At 38.9% G+C, this 17,856-nt stretch overlaps 1 protein-coding gene across 1 annotated transcript; it reads right to left on the reverse strand.

Annotated features, from left to right (window-relative positions):
• Positions 1–2,084: 2,084 nt before the first annotated feature.
• Positions 2,085–11,722, reverse strand: LOC111867871 (probable ATP-dependent RNA helicase DDX60). Its single transcript, XM_023858074.2, has 4 exons — positions 10,658–11,722; positions 7,350–7,637; positions 5,275–5,431; positions 2,085–2,244 (listed from the first exon to the last, which is right to left on the reverse strand). Exons 1-4 carry the CDS (start codon positions 10,700–10,702, stop codon positions 2,102–2,104), a joined length of 633 nt encoding a protein of 210 aa, XP_023713842.1. The 5' UTR covers positions 10,703–11,722; the 3' UTR covers positions 2,085–2,101.
• Positions 11,723–17,856: the final 6,134 nt, after the last annotated feature.

A 17,856-nucleotide genomic window follows, 5' to 3' on the forward strand; every position in this document is an offset into this window, starting at 1 on the left:
TTCTGAATGTTTCTCTTGCAGATGACGCATGAACAATGTGTGTATGTCCATACATGCCGTTTTTATTCACGAATGTGCTTGTAAAGATAACTGATACACAACCTGTATTCTACTTGATAATCTTTTATATCTGTGATGCAGTGAAAGTCAGGGCACAAGATCGCATAGTTGGTTGAGGCACTATCCTACAAGCCAGAGGTCATGGGTTTGATTCCCAAAGAAGTCACCGGATTTTTCAATTGACCTAATCCTTCCAGCCGCTATGGCCCTGGGATCATCTCGGCCTCTTAACAGAAAGAGCACCAGGAATTTTCCTGGGGTGTAAAGGGTGGCCACCACATAAGGCTCACCTTACTGCCAACTGAGCCGATTTTCTAGAAAATGTGGAAGTCTCGAGCTCTCACAGGTCTTCATGGCCTGTTAGAGGGACAGCTCTGTCTTTTTATCTTTTAGCAGTGAAATCATGCTCATGTATTACTTTTACTTTCCCAACGATGATGATATACAAGGAAGACATAACACAATATTTTTTGTGCCCCTTCATCATGAACAATTTAAAAAAAATGCAGTAGAAATGTATATGCAGCAAAACAATAATATTGTGAGATGTCTAACTGTTGCTGGGCAACGGGAGGTGGAACAAGTTACCACGAAGACAGACCCTTGATAATGGTCAGTTGCCAAGTTACACAACAGTAAGGAAAGCGGTGTTTCTCCGAGCCAAGCGGAAGCATGCTGGTTGCTATGCAGCAACAAACAACTCTGGGCAGCGTTGCCCAGCAATGCCTGTAAACACAGCGATTATGCAACAGGGAAGAGAAGTGCATTTTTCACTGTCCAGCTGAAGGTTTATAAGAGAACTGGAATGCCTAAGTAGTCAGTTGAATTGTAGCAGTCGCCGATTTCAGTTGTAGTGAGTCAATCGTGAAGAAGAACAGACCATGTAATTAGAGGTGACAGTGTGAGAAGGTATTGCGAGTGTGTAATACAGTGACACTGGTATAGCTCCCATATTGTACTGTGAGTAAGTGAAGACTATTGAAGATAGAGTGAACAGATTATTGTGTAGGGTTTATAAATTGTGTCAACCTGCAACTGTGTTATAATTAATTGTAGTTACAATTTGTAGGTTCTTAAATAAATCAATTAAAAATCCGAACTGTGTCTTCAGTAGCAAAACACGTGACAATATTATGCTTGTATTAGATTACATGACTGCTTAGTTTGTGAGTTATTTAACAATGCTGTGCCACTTGTAAATGTTATTGGCACTGAATATGTATGGTGAATTGGTATGTCTGATGTGGGTCTGGCCCATTTTAAGGTACTGTCCTGGTATTTGCCTGAAAAGAAGTGAAAAACGCCAAGCAGACTGCCCTTAACATGGCTGAGATTCAACCTGGATACAGTACTTCTCAAATACAAGTCAGAACACCTTTTTTTAACGGTGTTTTCTCCTAATCTTAGACGGTTACCATGAGACAGCTTACTTAAAATTCCACTGATTTCATTCAAGCATCCTCTGTTAAATATCTACATGAACAAATCATTTTGGACATAAATACTGAGTTCTATCTCTATGTAAAATTTAATGAGACATTTGATGACATCCTGGAAGGAAAAAACTGTTACATAAATGAAACAATGAAATGATTATGGTTTCTGAAAAACCTGTCACAAGATCAAACACTGTAATATTACTGTAGGTGCTGAATTCATTGTACTCATGTACCTGTTTTGAGGAAATTATATCATCGAGTGGTAAGCTAAGGCAGACGAGGGAAGACTATCACTGTTTCACACACACAACAGTAGAGAAATTTCACAGCCGTTCAGAGTTGCTCCGTGCTCCAAAATGCGCGTGGCATGGAATAAATTCCAAGAGCTGAATTTTGTTTCTCTAGTTTCAGTTTTCCACACTGTAGCTGGATAGTTTTCATGACAAATTTAAGCAAAGTTCAAGTAGTAGCTAAAGCTGAAAGAATTTGTCTTGCGTCTGAAGTGTCACATAAATTACTGTCAGATGTGATGAAGGAAGACAAAATCTATCACCTGTGAATTGGTGTGGACATGTAAGCTTACATAAAAATAACATAAAAGTTCATACCTGGTGGCGTATATTTGAGATCATGTTGTAATGAGAATACAACCCTCTGTCAGAATGGCCCGAGAGGGCAGCAAATGCAGAACAAATGACTTTTGGTTCACAACCCTCTACTAAGTGCCTCTCAAGACTCATGGGACCTGTAACAGAGACTGAATGTAAATCACTATGACAGGCAACAGCTCCAGGACCAGTGAACTTATTTACAAAGTTATGACCTAGGCCCAGATTTTAATGACATAAAAATATGTAAAAAAATTACAATAAAAATCCAGAAAAATTACCTAAAAGTTAAAAAAACAACCTAAAATGTATCATGTCATAGAAGATCTACTAATTGTTTTAAAATGTATTTTTAATCTTTATTAACACTGTGAACTCAACGTTACTCTTTTAAGTCCATCCTCGTTTTTATGTTGAAAATTAAACAGTATATTATTGAATTTGGAGTTTCAATATGGTTTTTTCTACAGTGTTGGAATGCTTATCAAATGTACATACGTGTATATATTTCAATATGTAAATGTCATCTCATTCAAAACTGCAATAAATCAATAGATGACAGTCAACATGCAGAGCTTCTCGAAGGGGAGTGAGCGCCTATTGTCCAACAGCACATTCTTGCACTTGGAGAAACTCCTTTCCACATCTGCAGATGCAATGGGAGCGTACTTGAAGTGTATCAAATCACTAGCAGTAAGTTCTTCTTCAATATTGAAAGTCCTGCAGGACTCTCCTGTCAGAATTTGTGAAATGCTGCATAATGTTTCATAACCTGAGTTTTTACGTAGAGCATTTTTCATTTTTCTTGACTCTATTTTACCACTGTCCCTGACACTTTCTCCAAAGCACTGGCTATTTCTTTCACAAGCGCAAGGGAATGTTCTAGCATGGCTCCTTTCTCCTGTAAGCATTTGATTCCTTCTGTCAAGGAACTGAAATTTGCCTTTATGAAGGCCAGCTGTCCTTCCATTTCGCTGCACGAGAACTGTTTCTGAGCAGCTTCAATTGCCCTCGCATCCTCTGTCTTCATTGCATCTACAGTGTTTTTCACTGCCTGAAAATGATAGCCATAGTAAATTGTAGCATCAATCCAAGTTCCCTACCTTGTAATGACGGGTTCTGGGGCCAGTGGAACACCACGAACCATAAATTTGAATTGTATTTTACGAGCTGGAGCCTTGACAAAAATCTTCGTCCACGATACGAGAGCATTCGCTTGATGAAATCTTGATCTCACTTCCTTCGTCACTATATGCAGTGCATGTGCTAGACAAGTAATGTGCACCAATTTCATATAAAACGATTTTATTGAATTGCCTGCTTTTAAAATATATGGGGCCGCATTGGTCACAAAAAGCAAGATGAGGTCATGTTGTTTACCCTCTGGCCACACTAGAAACATCGACTAGTCAAAGAGTTCACAAATTGTGGAATGATTAACAGATTCCAGCAGCTCACTCGTAAGCAGAAACACTTCACCTGGTCCATCAATTTCCAAGGTTCCAATGATGACGTTGGCCATGTAGCGAGCCTCTGTATCGCAGGTCTCATCAATACAAACAAAAGTCTCCTTCCCATGCACTTTATTCCTAATCATTTCCAGGATATTGTTGTAGCACTTGGAAAGGTATTTTTCCTGAGGGTGGATTCATCCGGGATAGAATGACCACAATTTACTTCCAGAAAATTTTTCGGTTTTTCACTGTTCACAGACCAAAATGGAATATCTGCGGACACCAAAACATCACACAGATCTGTGAAAAAATCCCATGACGTATTTCCGCCTTCAGATGAACACTGTTGCAGTAACATTTGCACAGATTTCTTTTGCTTGAAATTTGCACTGCTCATATGATTGTTGCAGCTGATATGTTGTTATCCCATGAATCTTTATTCTGCCGCTAATTTTGTGTCACACATCTTACAGTATAAAATGTTAGCATCAGTTGAAAATATATCACCTCCAAATTCAGCTACAATCTGCTTTAAATTACATAATTCAGATGGCTTTGCTTTAGGCATTGTTATAAAATGAATCACTCTAGTAAAACAGAAAATTGAACTTTTCACGCTGAGAACCTTTCATCAACTGTATCTGTCTGTACGGTCAAGGGCAAGAAATTTAAATCACATGGAGTTTTATTGAGCAACAATATGTCATAAAAAGTGAGGGATTCCGGCTATAAATATTTGTAACTAAGCAAATCCCTTTGCAAAGAACTTGGAAAGGGCCATAGTGTGAGTGACCGCTGTTGTGCCCTGCCGCTAGCTTAAAATTTTTATGATATGTAATGTCAGCACTTTCTGCAAAATGAACAGTGAGGACAGGACATTACTTGCATACTTGCAGCAAATAAATGTCTCCATGGCCTTAGGAAACACCTGAAATCCCAATTAATACCCAGGAAAACCAAAACTATGATGTATAAAGTACTTATAAGATCAGTGCTATCTTATGCCTCTGAGACCTGGCCACTGTCAAAATCGGATGAAAGACTGTTAAGTATATTTGAAAGGAGGATCCTGAGATATATCTTTGGACCAGTGGAAGAAAATGGAATATGGAGGAAGACGTATAACCATGAGCTATACAAATTGTTTAATGAACCAGACATTATTGGATTTATAAAGGTGAATAGGCTTGAATGGGCTGGACATATAATACGTGCCAGCGAGAATAGAAGGATTAAGAAAATACTTAATACTAAACCAGAATGAAACAGGAAAGTGGGAAGACCAAGATTGAGATGGGAAGAATGTGTGTGGCAGGACATAAGAATTTTGGGTATAAAGAACAGAAGGAATGTAGCATCGAATGGAGAAGAATGGCGAGCAATCCTGAGGAAGGCCAGGGCTCACAAAGGGCTGTCATGCCAGTGATGATGATGATGATGATGATGATGATGACATGTCATGTCAGCACGTTCTGCAAAATGAACAGTGAGGACAGGACGTTATTACGACTTTTGCATACTGTGGTAGCAGGTATTTTGGGTGCAGCTGCAGGCTCTCTTTGTAGAGGCAGAATAAAGAAAAAGAACACTTTACTTGCATTTGTTGTGTTAAGTCAGTCCACTTGCTAAAGTAATGCATAGGATCAACATATTCCTTCACACACTACACTAAAATTTTAATAATGAGAAACACTACATGTTTAAGACATTTACCTTCAGTACTTGCTACAAAAGCCTCTCTCGGCATAATACGGACTCCTGACATTGGAAGAGTAACATCTTCTCCCAGGTTATTAGCAATACCTTCAGCCACACACTTGAAGTAAATGTCATATATGCACATGACTTCCTCATTGTACATTTCCAATACCTGTGGATTCACAGATTAAACAAAAACAATTACTAAGGAGTGGAAGAAAATAGATGTTACATACACAAAAGAATTGTACAAGATAGGGATAAGGATACAAATCTATAGAAGGCTTCACACTTCCCTCATTTCAAACATACTGCAGACAAACATTACTGATAAATCTCTCTTTGAAAAATCTGCCAAAATTCTCAAAAATCCAAAAACATAAATTATGACAACATAATTAAATATTTTTGCAGTTACTTCATGGAGCTGGGCCCTACTTGAGAACTTGAGGTCTTATTGTAATATACTGCAGTTTGTTGGTTGCTAATTAAGTATAGGTACATGTACTCAAACAGAAATGCGGGAGGATCAGAAATCCAGGTATTTTTAAATGGGTACGTTAGCAGCAATGACCACACTTTACCAGCTGGATGCTCGTAACGTCATTTCTTAATAGAAGCCCAAGTACGTACATGGAAAATGTGATAAAATGAGAATGTGATGTAGCAATATTGTACAGAAATGTATAAACACCTATGGAGTCATCATGGGTTTTATGACCCACAACATTTTCATGGAAAACACAACTAAGTTGTCACACTGCATATTTCACAAAAATATGTGTCAGCTGAAACTTAATCAAGGATATTTTTATCTTCAAGGAAATGCATAATGGTGTCTGTAGATGTAAATTAAACACACCGCGTATTCTGAATGAGTAGCTCCAGTTCCCACAGGAGTGCTGTGACTAATCTGAAAACTGATTGTATTTAATCTAAAATTTGTTCACTTTTTATCTATAAGAAAAAGCACTATGCTGCCAACAAATATAAGATCTAAAAAGTAACGAGAATCCATGATTATTTTGACCATAGTCAGTCAGCCCTACAGGCTAGTAATATCTATACAACATGTGACAAAAAGGACATGGATGCCAATGATCAAGCCCTCTACACCAAGTGCTTCCTAACCTCCCTCTTTGACTTCTGTCCTAAGCCTCCATGTCCAGGTATTTACCTATGAACATCATGACTTGGTGAAAACATAAAAACAAGTATCAATCACTTCAGAAGCCTCAACACGTCTCCTTGAACTAATAATACATAAATCAGGGGGGGCTCTCAATATGTACAGTCACAAATTACATAATTACTTATATTTGTACATACCAAGTATTTGTAAGAGTATGAGAAAAAATATATTACAAAATTCCTCATCTAAAAATAGAGGCATGTAAATAATGTGAGTACGATTAATTAATTTGAAACCATGATTTAGGGTTTACCCTTTCAAGAAGGTGTCAAGTTCAATTACGAGTACCTCTCTTTCTCCAAAAACATCTTAAGACGTTTTCACTTGTTATGCACATGCTTCAATGCACAGCTGCCTCTGAGAGCACAACATCATGGTTTATGTGACTTCTGTGACTATTCCTTCTCACAAATACTTTTCAACTTAATTAGAAATTATCAAATATGATTTACTTGCAAATAATTTTGTTATTTTTTCCCCAGTTTCCTAAGTCTTAATGGCTACATCAAATTAAATTTTTGACATCATTCTAACAAAATTTTGGATGTAGATCCCCCTCTCTAGACATCTGCTCCATATTCGTTCCCATCACATTACATTCACACTGGTAACAGATATTTGGAATGCCTACAATACAACAAACACACAAGCACATATGCGTATGCTTTAATTTCTAGCTGCAATCAGAAATGTTTATTGTTTATGTCATAAGCGATCACAACATTCAAACAGACGATAAGTTCACAAAAGCTTGTGTCATAAATGAGCTTAACATCCACTACAGTAATACAGGAAAATATACTGCACAGTTATCATCTCAAGAAAGAACTGCCTACAATTACACGACTAAAACTTTACAAGAACCAAACAGTAATGTCCTAATTATGCATTCAGTTACCTTCTTAATTTTTGGTGGAAGAGGTGGCAGCACCACTTTTGAGTTATTGTATTTAACATTGTGTGCCCTCCTGTGGAGAACAAGAGGAGCAAACAAGTAGCTCAGCACAAGAACCAAATTCATTTGTGTCGCCTTGGAGATTGTACCGTCTTTCTCTGGTGTACACAGCTCCCTCAGAGCCCCACTTCTCAAGAGATACACAAATGCCAAATTTCCTGGTTCGTGGTAGTGAAGATGAGTGATTATACCAGCCAAATGCTGTGGCTTTCCTTCATCATCTAATAAGCCCTGCAAATAAAGAACATGAGAACATTACATTTTCTGTCTGCCAAAACAGCAAAACAGCAACTTTCCATCCCTTCAACTACCCTGCACAGTGTCTGTACCATTATTCCCAAACATGCTTCACAAACAACAGTTGTGATTTATTCTGCCAGCATGGAGTGCAATGCATTGCTACACAGTCATCTGTTGCTGTACAATGCCAAGCTATCTTGTCAATAATAGCTCCTGCTTTGTGCTTCCATCTCACAGATATCTATCTGAACTGCATGAATTCTGCCTGCATATCAATCAAGACAGAGCCTATTTTTAGGTTATCAACCAGATTTACCAATTGTTCAGGGGGCAAATAATCTTGTAAACCTGCCACTTGCAAATCTGCATTAGCAGATGTGGTGTCAACAAGTAAATATCATTTAACAGGTGTGAATGCTGAAGCCATTCTAAATTTATGTTTTCTGATTCTGAAACCAGTAATTCTGTTTCTGATGATAAACCTGTTGTTACCGATATTCCTGATGCACAAACAATTTACAATTATATCGAATCTATGACAATACCAATCAAGATACCAAAAATCATAGTACAGGAACACTTATGTAGGAAGACAGGTCCCTTAATGTGGGGAATAGAAACGGGCAGAATACAATTTCTGGAACACAAAATGTAGCCATAAAGGTTGCTGAAGCTATCAGTCTCAAAGTCGCTTTTTATGCTTAAGAAGATATAATTATCACTAAAATAAATTACTACAGCAATCAGTATAGCAAAATAAGGGGAATCTTTCAATTTGGATCCTACGTAAGTCATAATGTTTTGGTTACTTGAACACAAGACAGATTACTGTTGCTGTCCCCAGTTGTCATCACAACCATCATTTAATAAAGAACCTGTTACTTACAGATTGTAGCCAACTTAAGTTCATCACATATTGTACTTACTCAAAGTTTTGCACTGCAGTTACACATAATTTTTGACCTTAAGTGCACATATGGATGTATATAAAGTAAGGCAAGTAGAAACAATGCAGTTAGTCTTACACATTCTTTTCACAAAATACACAGAAGTAATGCACATGAAGGGGGCTGGTTGTTCATTCATCTATAAACTAACAAACTTTGATAAAATCTGACATGCAGGGGAAGCATCTACATGGCAGTTTAGCTAATTCTCAAAAATGATTCATACAAATGTTTGTAAATGATGTACAAATGCATCCAAGATATGTAACTTTCACTTGGCAACATTTTTCAATATCATGAATATTTAATCCTTTGATTTGTAAGTCCTTCCATTGAATTGTCTGCTAGGAACGTCAAGGATCTTTGGGAGTAAATGCAGTTGCAGAGAGAACACCCCCATAACACCTCCTCAAATGACCTTCGAATGACCACACAAATATCGCCAGAAAGCCTATCCTTTACTCTAAACATTTGAATGTTATTTTCAGTGGCAGCTAATCCATTAACAAGCAAATCCTTCTGCAGTGGCAGTTTTATTGTTATTACACCAAACTGATCTAATCTAATTAATGAAATGTGATACCTACTGCACACTTCCCTCTCCCCATAATGGCTGAATATCAATTCTGTTATTTCAGCATCCTGTTGCAATTGTTTAACTTAACGTCCATGTATTTATCATCCGTCTATAATGCAACCTCAACGTCCATGTGTTTATCGTCTGTCAATATTGCAATATTTATAATGCATAATGTTAAACTAAAATTAAAATTAAGCAGTGAATATACAAGTGTTACAATATTGATGGACGATAAATACGTGGACTTTGAATATCAAACTGAATGAAGTATTCCAAACAGCAAATATGACTTTGGTAAATATGTGCATTTTACTGAAGTATGACTTCAAAATTATTTTCTAATTCAGATATTATATAATATGTACAACAAGCATTCAGTAATTCACAGAGACATCAGCACTGAGGATGCCCAGTACTACTTTAAAACGATGACCAACATATGTAAGTACTGAAAAGGTACCAACTGAATTTTCCTGATGCTACAACACATTCAATTCAACAACTGTTTACTATGGAACACATTCTGGAAGAGTCCTGTTTGTGAGGAAAAGGCAAAATTCAAGGTCCTGAAAAATACAGCACTATACTAAGAATGAAAAGAACATTTTGTTCAAATATGTGCAAAACATAAGCTAAAAGCGAATGAAACTACATCCTTAGACTAAATTTGTTACTCATAAATTATGACCAAGGACCTGAACAGTGTTCTGCGATAGCACATTCTCTGAAACATGCCTTGAACCTATGAACCCTAGTTTAATTTTTCTAATTAGACATACAGAATAGCACATACTGCATAGATCCTCAATCTTTAACATGAAATTCTAGGAAACTGAACAAGCATGGTTTTGGCAGGAAACTAATATAGCACATAAATCCGCTATGAATGTGGGTCATTTAAAATAATTCTATGAAGATCACATTATTATTGAAGCCCACGAGCTTCCTCATGCTTCCCAGCTGTAGGAATATCTGAAAGGTTAGGTCAATATTAACAATCCTAAAACAGTGAACACAGTGAAGTAGAACATCAGTTATGTGACTGATAACATTCCAGAAGCTTTGCAGCTAGAAAGTTCATTTTTGATAGAGGGGCGCGCATTAGCGTACTTGGTTGAGGGGCTATGCTACAAGCCGGAAGGTCACAGGTTCAAGTCCCGATGAGGTCATTGGATTTTTTTTTTCAACTGACCTAATCCTTCCAGCCACACTATGGACCTGGAGCTGACTGAGCCTCTAACAGAAATGAGTACCAGGAATTAATTAAATAATTTTTCTGGGGAGTAAAGTGCAGTCGGCACGCAAGGCTGACAACCTTACCACCATCTTAGAGCCGATTGTCTAGATAATGTGGGACCCTTGTCTCACAACCCTATGGGGCTTCAAGGTGAGGTACAGGAACAGCTTTCCTTTTACTTTTAGATAGAACAATGGATTCACAATTATTTAATACACAATTGGCATGGAAAATTAACTATACTCACCTGCAGCATCAGCAACTGTATTGAGAATGCAAAGAAATGTTTCATTTGTATCTTGAGCTCCGGCAATGCTTGATAGATCAAGCAGCAGTTCAACAATGTCAGAGCCCTACAAAGCAAAATTATCTGTTACACTGCAAAGAATAATGTCTAGCTTGCTACAAACACTTTGGAAGTACAGCAATCTGGTCTGTGGGCCGTTACAAGCCTAAATATTCTGAGTAACATATATTGTGACATAATGGCTTAAGGCAAAATAGCGAACCTAGAAGTGGATGGTGGGAAATACACGTAGGAAACTGAAGTCACACCTCAAACTGTGTGGCTTATTGTGAAATCACTCATCAAAAGCGATTGAGCAAAGGAACCAACCCCTATTTGTGAACCTTAGGAATAATATACCACCTGAATGAAAAAGCCAATGTGACTGATTTCTTAGAAAACCAGTTCACATTTCATGACCTGTCTGACAAAAACCACAAGTGACAGGTGAATATTAGAGTCCAATCTCTGCTCGCATCTGCAGATGACACCCCATTGGGAAAAGTAGGGCCTTGTGATATACATAAATTTGCAAATTAACTGAAATTGTGAAAGGTTTGTGGAGCTGCTGGTATTTCAAATAAATGTCTCAGGCATCTTCCATGAAGATCATTGATACACCTGACATATTTATTTAAATCCCCTTTTTCAAAGCCTTGAAAGTGTTAGCCACGTCTACAACAAGCAAGTTATTTGAAAAAATTATTCTGAAAGTAGTCCAAAGGCACATGAAGAGGCCTGCTTAATGCAAGCCAGTTTGGTTTCCATGCCCATCACAGCAAAACACTTCAAAGTATGAGGCTTATGGACCACATCACCTTAAATTTGAATGAACTATCTATGGCTGCATTATTCTTGGATAATGAAAAAGCCCTTGATACAATATGGCACCTTGGCTTGCTATTTAATTTATTGAACTTAAAACTTTTGATCAGTCTAATCAAGTTCTTTTCTTTATCAGAGAAAATTAAGAGTTTTGGTCATAGTTGAAATATCTACATGAAGGAATATGTAAGCAGGGGTGCCAGAAGGCTTTGTCTTGTCCCACACATTGTACAGCAAACATACAAATCAGATGCTTCAAACACCTGATGTCTATCTAGGTCTCTTTGCTGCTGACACCTGTATACAGACCATAAAATTGGTTATGTTCTCAGAAGATTCAGCAAGGTCTCAGTACTACTGAGATGTTTGAGCGGTGGAACATAAAAACCAATGCAGGTAAGGCCCAGGCCATCTATGTTCCTCATAGATTTAGGAGGCCTGAGGCTCATCCTACACTGAATGGACAGAATTATGTAAAATATCTGGGTGTAGTCTTTAATAAGAGGAATACATGGAGACACCACATAGAAATGATTGAAGCCAAGCCCTTCAGAACATTTTTTACAATTTAATCCCTGTTCAGATCAGTAATGACTTATGTTTGCTGAGCCTGGGAATTAGTAGCAGACACCTACCTCTTAAAATTCCAGTGCACCACTGGAAATTTTCCATTTTGCACATCAGTCCACGATTTGCATGCAGATTTCAACCTTCCCTATGTATACGATTATATAACAAAATTGTGAAGGCAACAGATAGACATCATACAAAATCATGAGAATGAACATGTTTGAGCCATAGAACAAAGTGAAGCAAGACACAGAAAATATAACATACTTAATCTTGGCAGTGATCAAACTTATGACTGTTAAAGTGACTAAGCTGCCTTTGTAGCATAAGACACATATGATGGGTACAATTTGCTTTGCAAAGCCTGGACTGTCAAGAGGACTTGTATATAGTGCAAAAGGAAGAATTTCCAATAATATGCTATATGGGCAATACATACACTTGGCAAAAGGACAAGCATATTCATTAGAGACAAACATATCTTCTCATCAGAAACGATGTTATACAAGAACAATGAATGCAAAGGTTAAGTTGAGAAAAATCTTTGGTCGTGAGTCTGAAGGGGCTTGGTACGAAGATGAACTGACTGGTGGTAAACCGCCACTCATAAAGTGACTGTTACATTAAAATATAAATGATTCCCCCATGGCACCTCAAACTCATCTTTCTATGTTCGCGGATACATGTACTTATGGGAGAGTGAAACACAAACATTATGTTCTCTGCAAACTGCAATACAGACCCACTAAAGTGAATTCATGGTGTGAGGGCTGCAACATAAGGGTCAGTAAAGGGAAAACTCAGGCGATCTATTTCTCCAGAAGACCTAGCATCCCTGACAATGTACTGCAACTAAATGAAAAAGACCCTACATTTCCCTTTTTGTCACCTCCTATGACTCACACCTTCACACAGTCAAAGTTACTTTACGACTGGCAGTTTACCGCCAATCATTTGGCGTGAAGCCCCTCGAGACTCAGGACCAGAAATGTTATTTTTTCCAACCAATCTCTTGCAGTAATATTCTTTATGTAACATTCTCTTTGATGAGACAATGGGTTTGTCTCCTATAGCATATGCTTGGCCTTTCACCAAGCATATATATAACATTTATGGAAAGTTATTGAAAATTCTTCCTTTTGCACTATATATAAATCCTCTGTGAGTACAGGCTTTGCAAAACAGTTCATGCGTATCATATGTATCTTATGGTAAAACAGCAGCTTAGTCACTTGAACATATGTAAGCTCAACCACCATCAAGTTTAAACCGCTTATATTTTATGCATCTGGTTTTGCCTTGTCCTATACCACAAACATGTTTATTTTCAGCCTCCACACAGCAAGTCAAAATCAACTGGTTGTTTATGGCCAATCAGTTTGTCCTTGGATTTTTCAATTTATCTAATCCTTCCAGCCACACTACGACCCTGGTGTTGACTCAGCGTCTAACAGAAATGAGTACCTGGAATCTTCCTGGGCGTAAAGGGTAAATGGTGACTGGTGCATAAGGCTCATAACCTCCAGATTGGACCAGCTGGTCCTAGTTGCATAACCTCGGCACAGATTGAATAGAAAACATCGCTTCGAATTATACCTAATTGTTCTGTTTTACCGCGCTGTTGCCTAATACTGGCCACAGAGAAAACACTGGATCCTCTAGTGTTGCTTGTTTATTCGTTGCCGACATGTTTGCCGCGCCGTTGCCTACCAGTGGCCGCATATATTTAACTATTCAGGCTCTCAGCTATCATGTCACAATAAGTTATACATGACATTTACCAAAGTACAGGGTTATTCAAAAAGAATGAACCGATTTTATTACGCAATAATTTATTAAAGTAAAGTAATACAAAACTCCAGCCAAGTCACAAGTATTCTACTCACAATCAACTTTTATTTCCTGTCTTACAAGTGTTCAATGTGGCCACCACCTGCAGCACGGGCAACATCAATGCGATAAGAGAATTCCTCCCAGGCGCGTATCAGCATATCACGATGCACTGAGTTAATCGCTGTTGTTATTCGATGTTTAAGGTCATCAAGGTTAGTGGGTAGCGGTGGAACATAAACGTGATCTTTTACATATCCCCACAAGAAGAAATCACACACGGTGAGGTCTGGGGATCTCGCAGGCCAAGCACAAAGAGCAAGCTTTGGCCCCTTCCAACCAATCCATCACTGGGGCACTTTTTTCATTTAAAAAAGCTCGGACCATCAGGTGCCAATGGGGCGATGCTCCATCTTTTTGAAAAATGAAGTCATGCGAATCTGCTTGCAATGAAGTAAATAGCCAGTTTTGGAGCATATCGAGATAGGTTTGCTGAGGACTCGCCATTCCGAGGGTAAACGAACAACTGGACGTTGCCGGAAGAATGACGCGACTTCAGCGCCCCTGTGGCAGCCATTCACAACTTAGATTACTCCTCTTTCAAATGGTCATTGACTCATTTCATGACGCTACTTGAGAACTGAAGCAATGCGTCATGAAATCGGTTCATTCTTTTTGAATAACCCTGTAGTTTTCTTCTTGAAGTAACTAGCCTTCATGCAGCTTCACCAGAAACACTCTGTTCACCATTCATATTGTCTGTCTCAGCTTTAGTGCTTGCAATTCTCATCTTCTGTCTCACATTCACTGCTCACTCTCTTAAGTTACTGCTGGCATTCCCAACCCCTTCCTCACATCAAAGTCAAAGTTAAAGTCAAAGTAAACTGCCAAGCCCCTTAAGACCAATGACCACAAATTTTTAACCTTTTCCTCATATTCACTTCCATCCAGTTCATCCGACACACCAGTACAGTACTCTTTAAATTCTTTATCTACCACTTCAGGAGACATCTGTTGCCATGATCTTGATCCACGAAAGTTCTACATTGGGCTTCCTTATTGTCCCAACTGGTGTTAGAGCATGATCCTCTGACAAAACTCATTAAGGATATAACTGTTTCAAATGATGCCTAAAATGATTATTTGCTAGGACAAGTAGCTGTGAGGTCACCCCTCCAGGTATGACCACAAGGTCAATATTCATTACATAAATCACACATCCAGTGTGACCTTCAGGTGAACCCAACACAAGCATTCCTCATTTCCTCAACAATACGCACAGTCTGGTGCTTTAGAGAACTTAGTTCATTTCTTTCTTACTTTGACTGCCACTGCTGGCTATACCTTAGGAACTGTTTTAAAAATCAATATCAGATACAGCAGTAGTTCTGTGCTTCCCGCAAATTGGTCAACATTACAGACACTCTAATCTTTTTTACTGCCTAATGTTTTTATGAAAATATATTTTGCACCTACATCACCAATTGTGTAACTTGACGAGATATCAAAATACAGAGGCTCCTCGTTGGCATTGCCTCAAACTATGATGCCAAATTCTTGCAAAGTGAAGTCCTTTGCTGCAGAGAAAACATGTTCCTCTGCATCATTTGTACACGCCACCCCTGTACTGGATTTAAATATCTGCCACTTATCAAGTCTGCATCTTCAGACAACGTATTCTTTCTCCCACTTTACAGGTGTCTCTCTCTCTGTTTATTCTGCATGTTTGATCACTGTAACCTTAAAGTATGAATCACAACTATGATGCCTGATTGTTTCCAACATATTGTGGCATGTGTTTACATGTGATGCATGGTCAGTCCTTCAGCTATATAAGGGAGGAGAGTTCAGCTGAGGACAGTTACAAGTTACGAGAGAAAAATGGCAGCAGCAGACTCAGGAGAAGGGGAGAAGGGACTGAGTTGGAACTAAAAGTGAGTGTGTGTGTCTGTGACAAGAGTCTTGAGTTCTGAATTGCAGTAGTTACGAGAGATAGTAGCAGAGGAAGCATGCTAAACAGAGCAAAGTGGAACCAGGAGTACAGAACAATACAGGAGGTCAGCCTGTGAGGATTTAAATTGTGATTGGTTGATTATGGGTAATACCTGGAGTGTGCAATCCAGTGAGACTATAATTTCTGTGTTGAGATCCATTTCCAGGAGACTAATGAAGATTGGGAATCCCAGTATGCATGCAACAGTGAATCATGAAGCATGTAATTCAGCATTAGCGCTGTAATTCATATGTAATCAACAGATGTTGTAACCAAAGTGTTAATAGATCCAACCACCCGAACTAGAACCATCATTTGTGTCATGTGTACCACCCTACACATGACATTATTATTCCTTCTCACATCAGTACCTCCTTTTCTTGACAATTAACTAACTCCATGGAGCTCAAACCTTCTTGAGACCCCACCAGCTGCCCAGCTACTCAAGAATTTCACAACATTTTATGGAACCCAAAGGTTCATCCCTATCCTGAGCCAGATCACCCCATCCAATCTCTCGAAGATCCATTTTATTAACATCCACCACCAATGTCTTGGTCTTCCTAGTGGCATGATGGGGACTCTGCCATCCATGTCAATAAATGATAGTGAGTAATCCAAGAAAAGAAGGTCCTCCCTTTGCATCAAGGAGCTGAGTTGTATGACCCTCAGATACTGGTTTAATTTACAGCAAATGGGGTTAATTCTCATAAACTTAAATTAGGAGGATTGCATGCGAAGTACACGGTAGCAAACTGAAACTTGGGTCCTGAATCCTGAAATCACTTTCACAGTGGGAGAAGAAAACTGGAAAGCTCACTATACCCTCTATACAGACCATCTCTGACAGGATAAGTAGCTCCTCAATTATCCCCACGAAACTGAGTGGGCCCCATTCCAGACACACTACTTCTCAGAAAATCAGGTAGCGCCAGGAATCGAAACCAGGACCTCTGGCTCTGTAGCCAGGAACTCTGACCACCAGACCACAGAGGCTGTCTCCATAACAGATATATAAAACAAAAATCCCCAAACGTGCAATGGTAAATCAAAACTGTCATAAAATTTTGCATAATTTAACACATTGCGGACCAGAGGGGCCATATGGCCCTCTACGTTTCCAAGCGTTGCGGACCTTTCGGCCATATGGCCCTCTACGGTCACGTTATGTTGCAAAATGCTATATATCGCTGTGTGGCTTCGTTGAATCGTAACTACTGCGTAGATGACCTCGGGAATGATTGCTGCCTTATCTAGTAACTCGACCAGAGTCATTTCCTGTCACAACCTAAACAAAATTGGCTTTGTTCTAATCCAAGCTTGCACGTATGAACCACGCAGCTACCAGTTCAACATGGCTCAGAGACGAAAGCAGTTGCGATCTCTCGGAGGACAGGAAATATTAGATATGTTCTCTGATGAGCTATCAGATTTGCCAACTGCTTCGTCTTCTGATAGCGAGGCCATTATCAGTGACAGTGACAGTGACGGTAACGGGGCCCACAGGGCTGCCCAAAATGTGTCAAGTGAAAGTGAGAGCTCCGTTGAAGTTGCGAGTGTCGGGACGGCTACATGGGATAAAGTGGACAAAACCCCCACTTTGGGAAAGTTTACTGGTGATCCGGGGGTGAAGCAGATGCCATCGGACCCAACGGACGTGTCTGAAGTTGCGTCACTGTTTTTTGGAGATAGTTTCTTTGACCTGTTGTGTCAGGAAACTAACAGATACTATCTCCAACACCGTGAGGTGTACGACAGAACCAATAAGGCTTTGAAATGGGTGGATGTCACTTCAACAGAAATGAAAAAATTTTTGCCTACAATCATTCTAATGGGGCTTAAGAAGAGAGAAAGTTTGAAGGATTATTGGTCAAGTGACCCATTTTTAGAAATTGCAATTTTTGGCAAACTCATGAGTCGTAAGATATTTGAACAGATATGG

Source organism: Cryptotermes secundus, unplaced genomic scaffold, assembly GCF_002891405.2.
Source record: "Cryptotermes secundus unplaced genomic scaffold, Csec_1.0 scaffold37, whole genome shotgun sequence".
In the NCBI taxonomy this organism is placed as follows: domain Eukaryota; kingdom Metazoa; phylum Arthropoda; class Insecta; order Blattodea; family Kalotermitidae; genus Cryptotermes; species Cryptotermes secundus.

Coding starts and splice junctions, on each gene's coding strand:
- LOC111867871 (XM_023858074.2), bottom strand. CDS start 10,702: ATGAAACATTTCTTTGCATTCTCAATACAGTTGCTGATGCTGCAG. Junction 7,638..10,657: donor TACAGTTGCTGATGCTGCAG/GTGAGTATAGTT, acceptor CTTTATTTGCAG/GGCTTATTAGATGATGAAGG. Junction 5,432..7,349: donor TTCCACCAAAAATTAAGAAG/GTAACTGAATGC, acceptor GTGAATCCACAG/GTATTGGAAATGTACAATGA.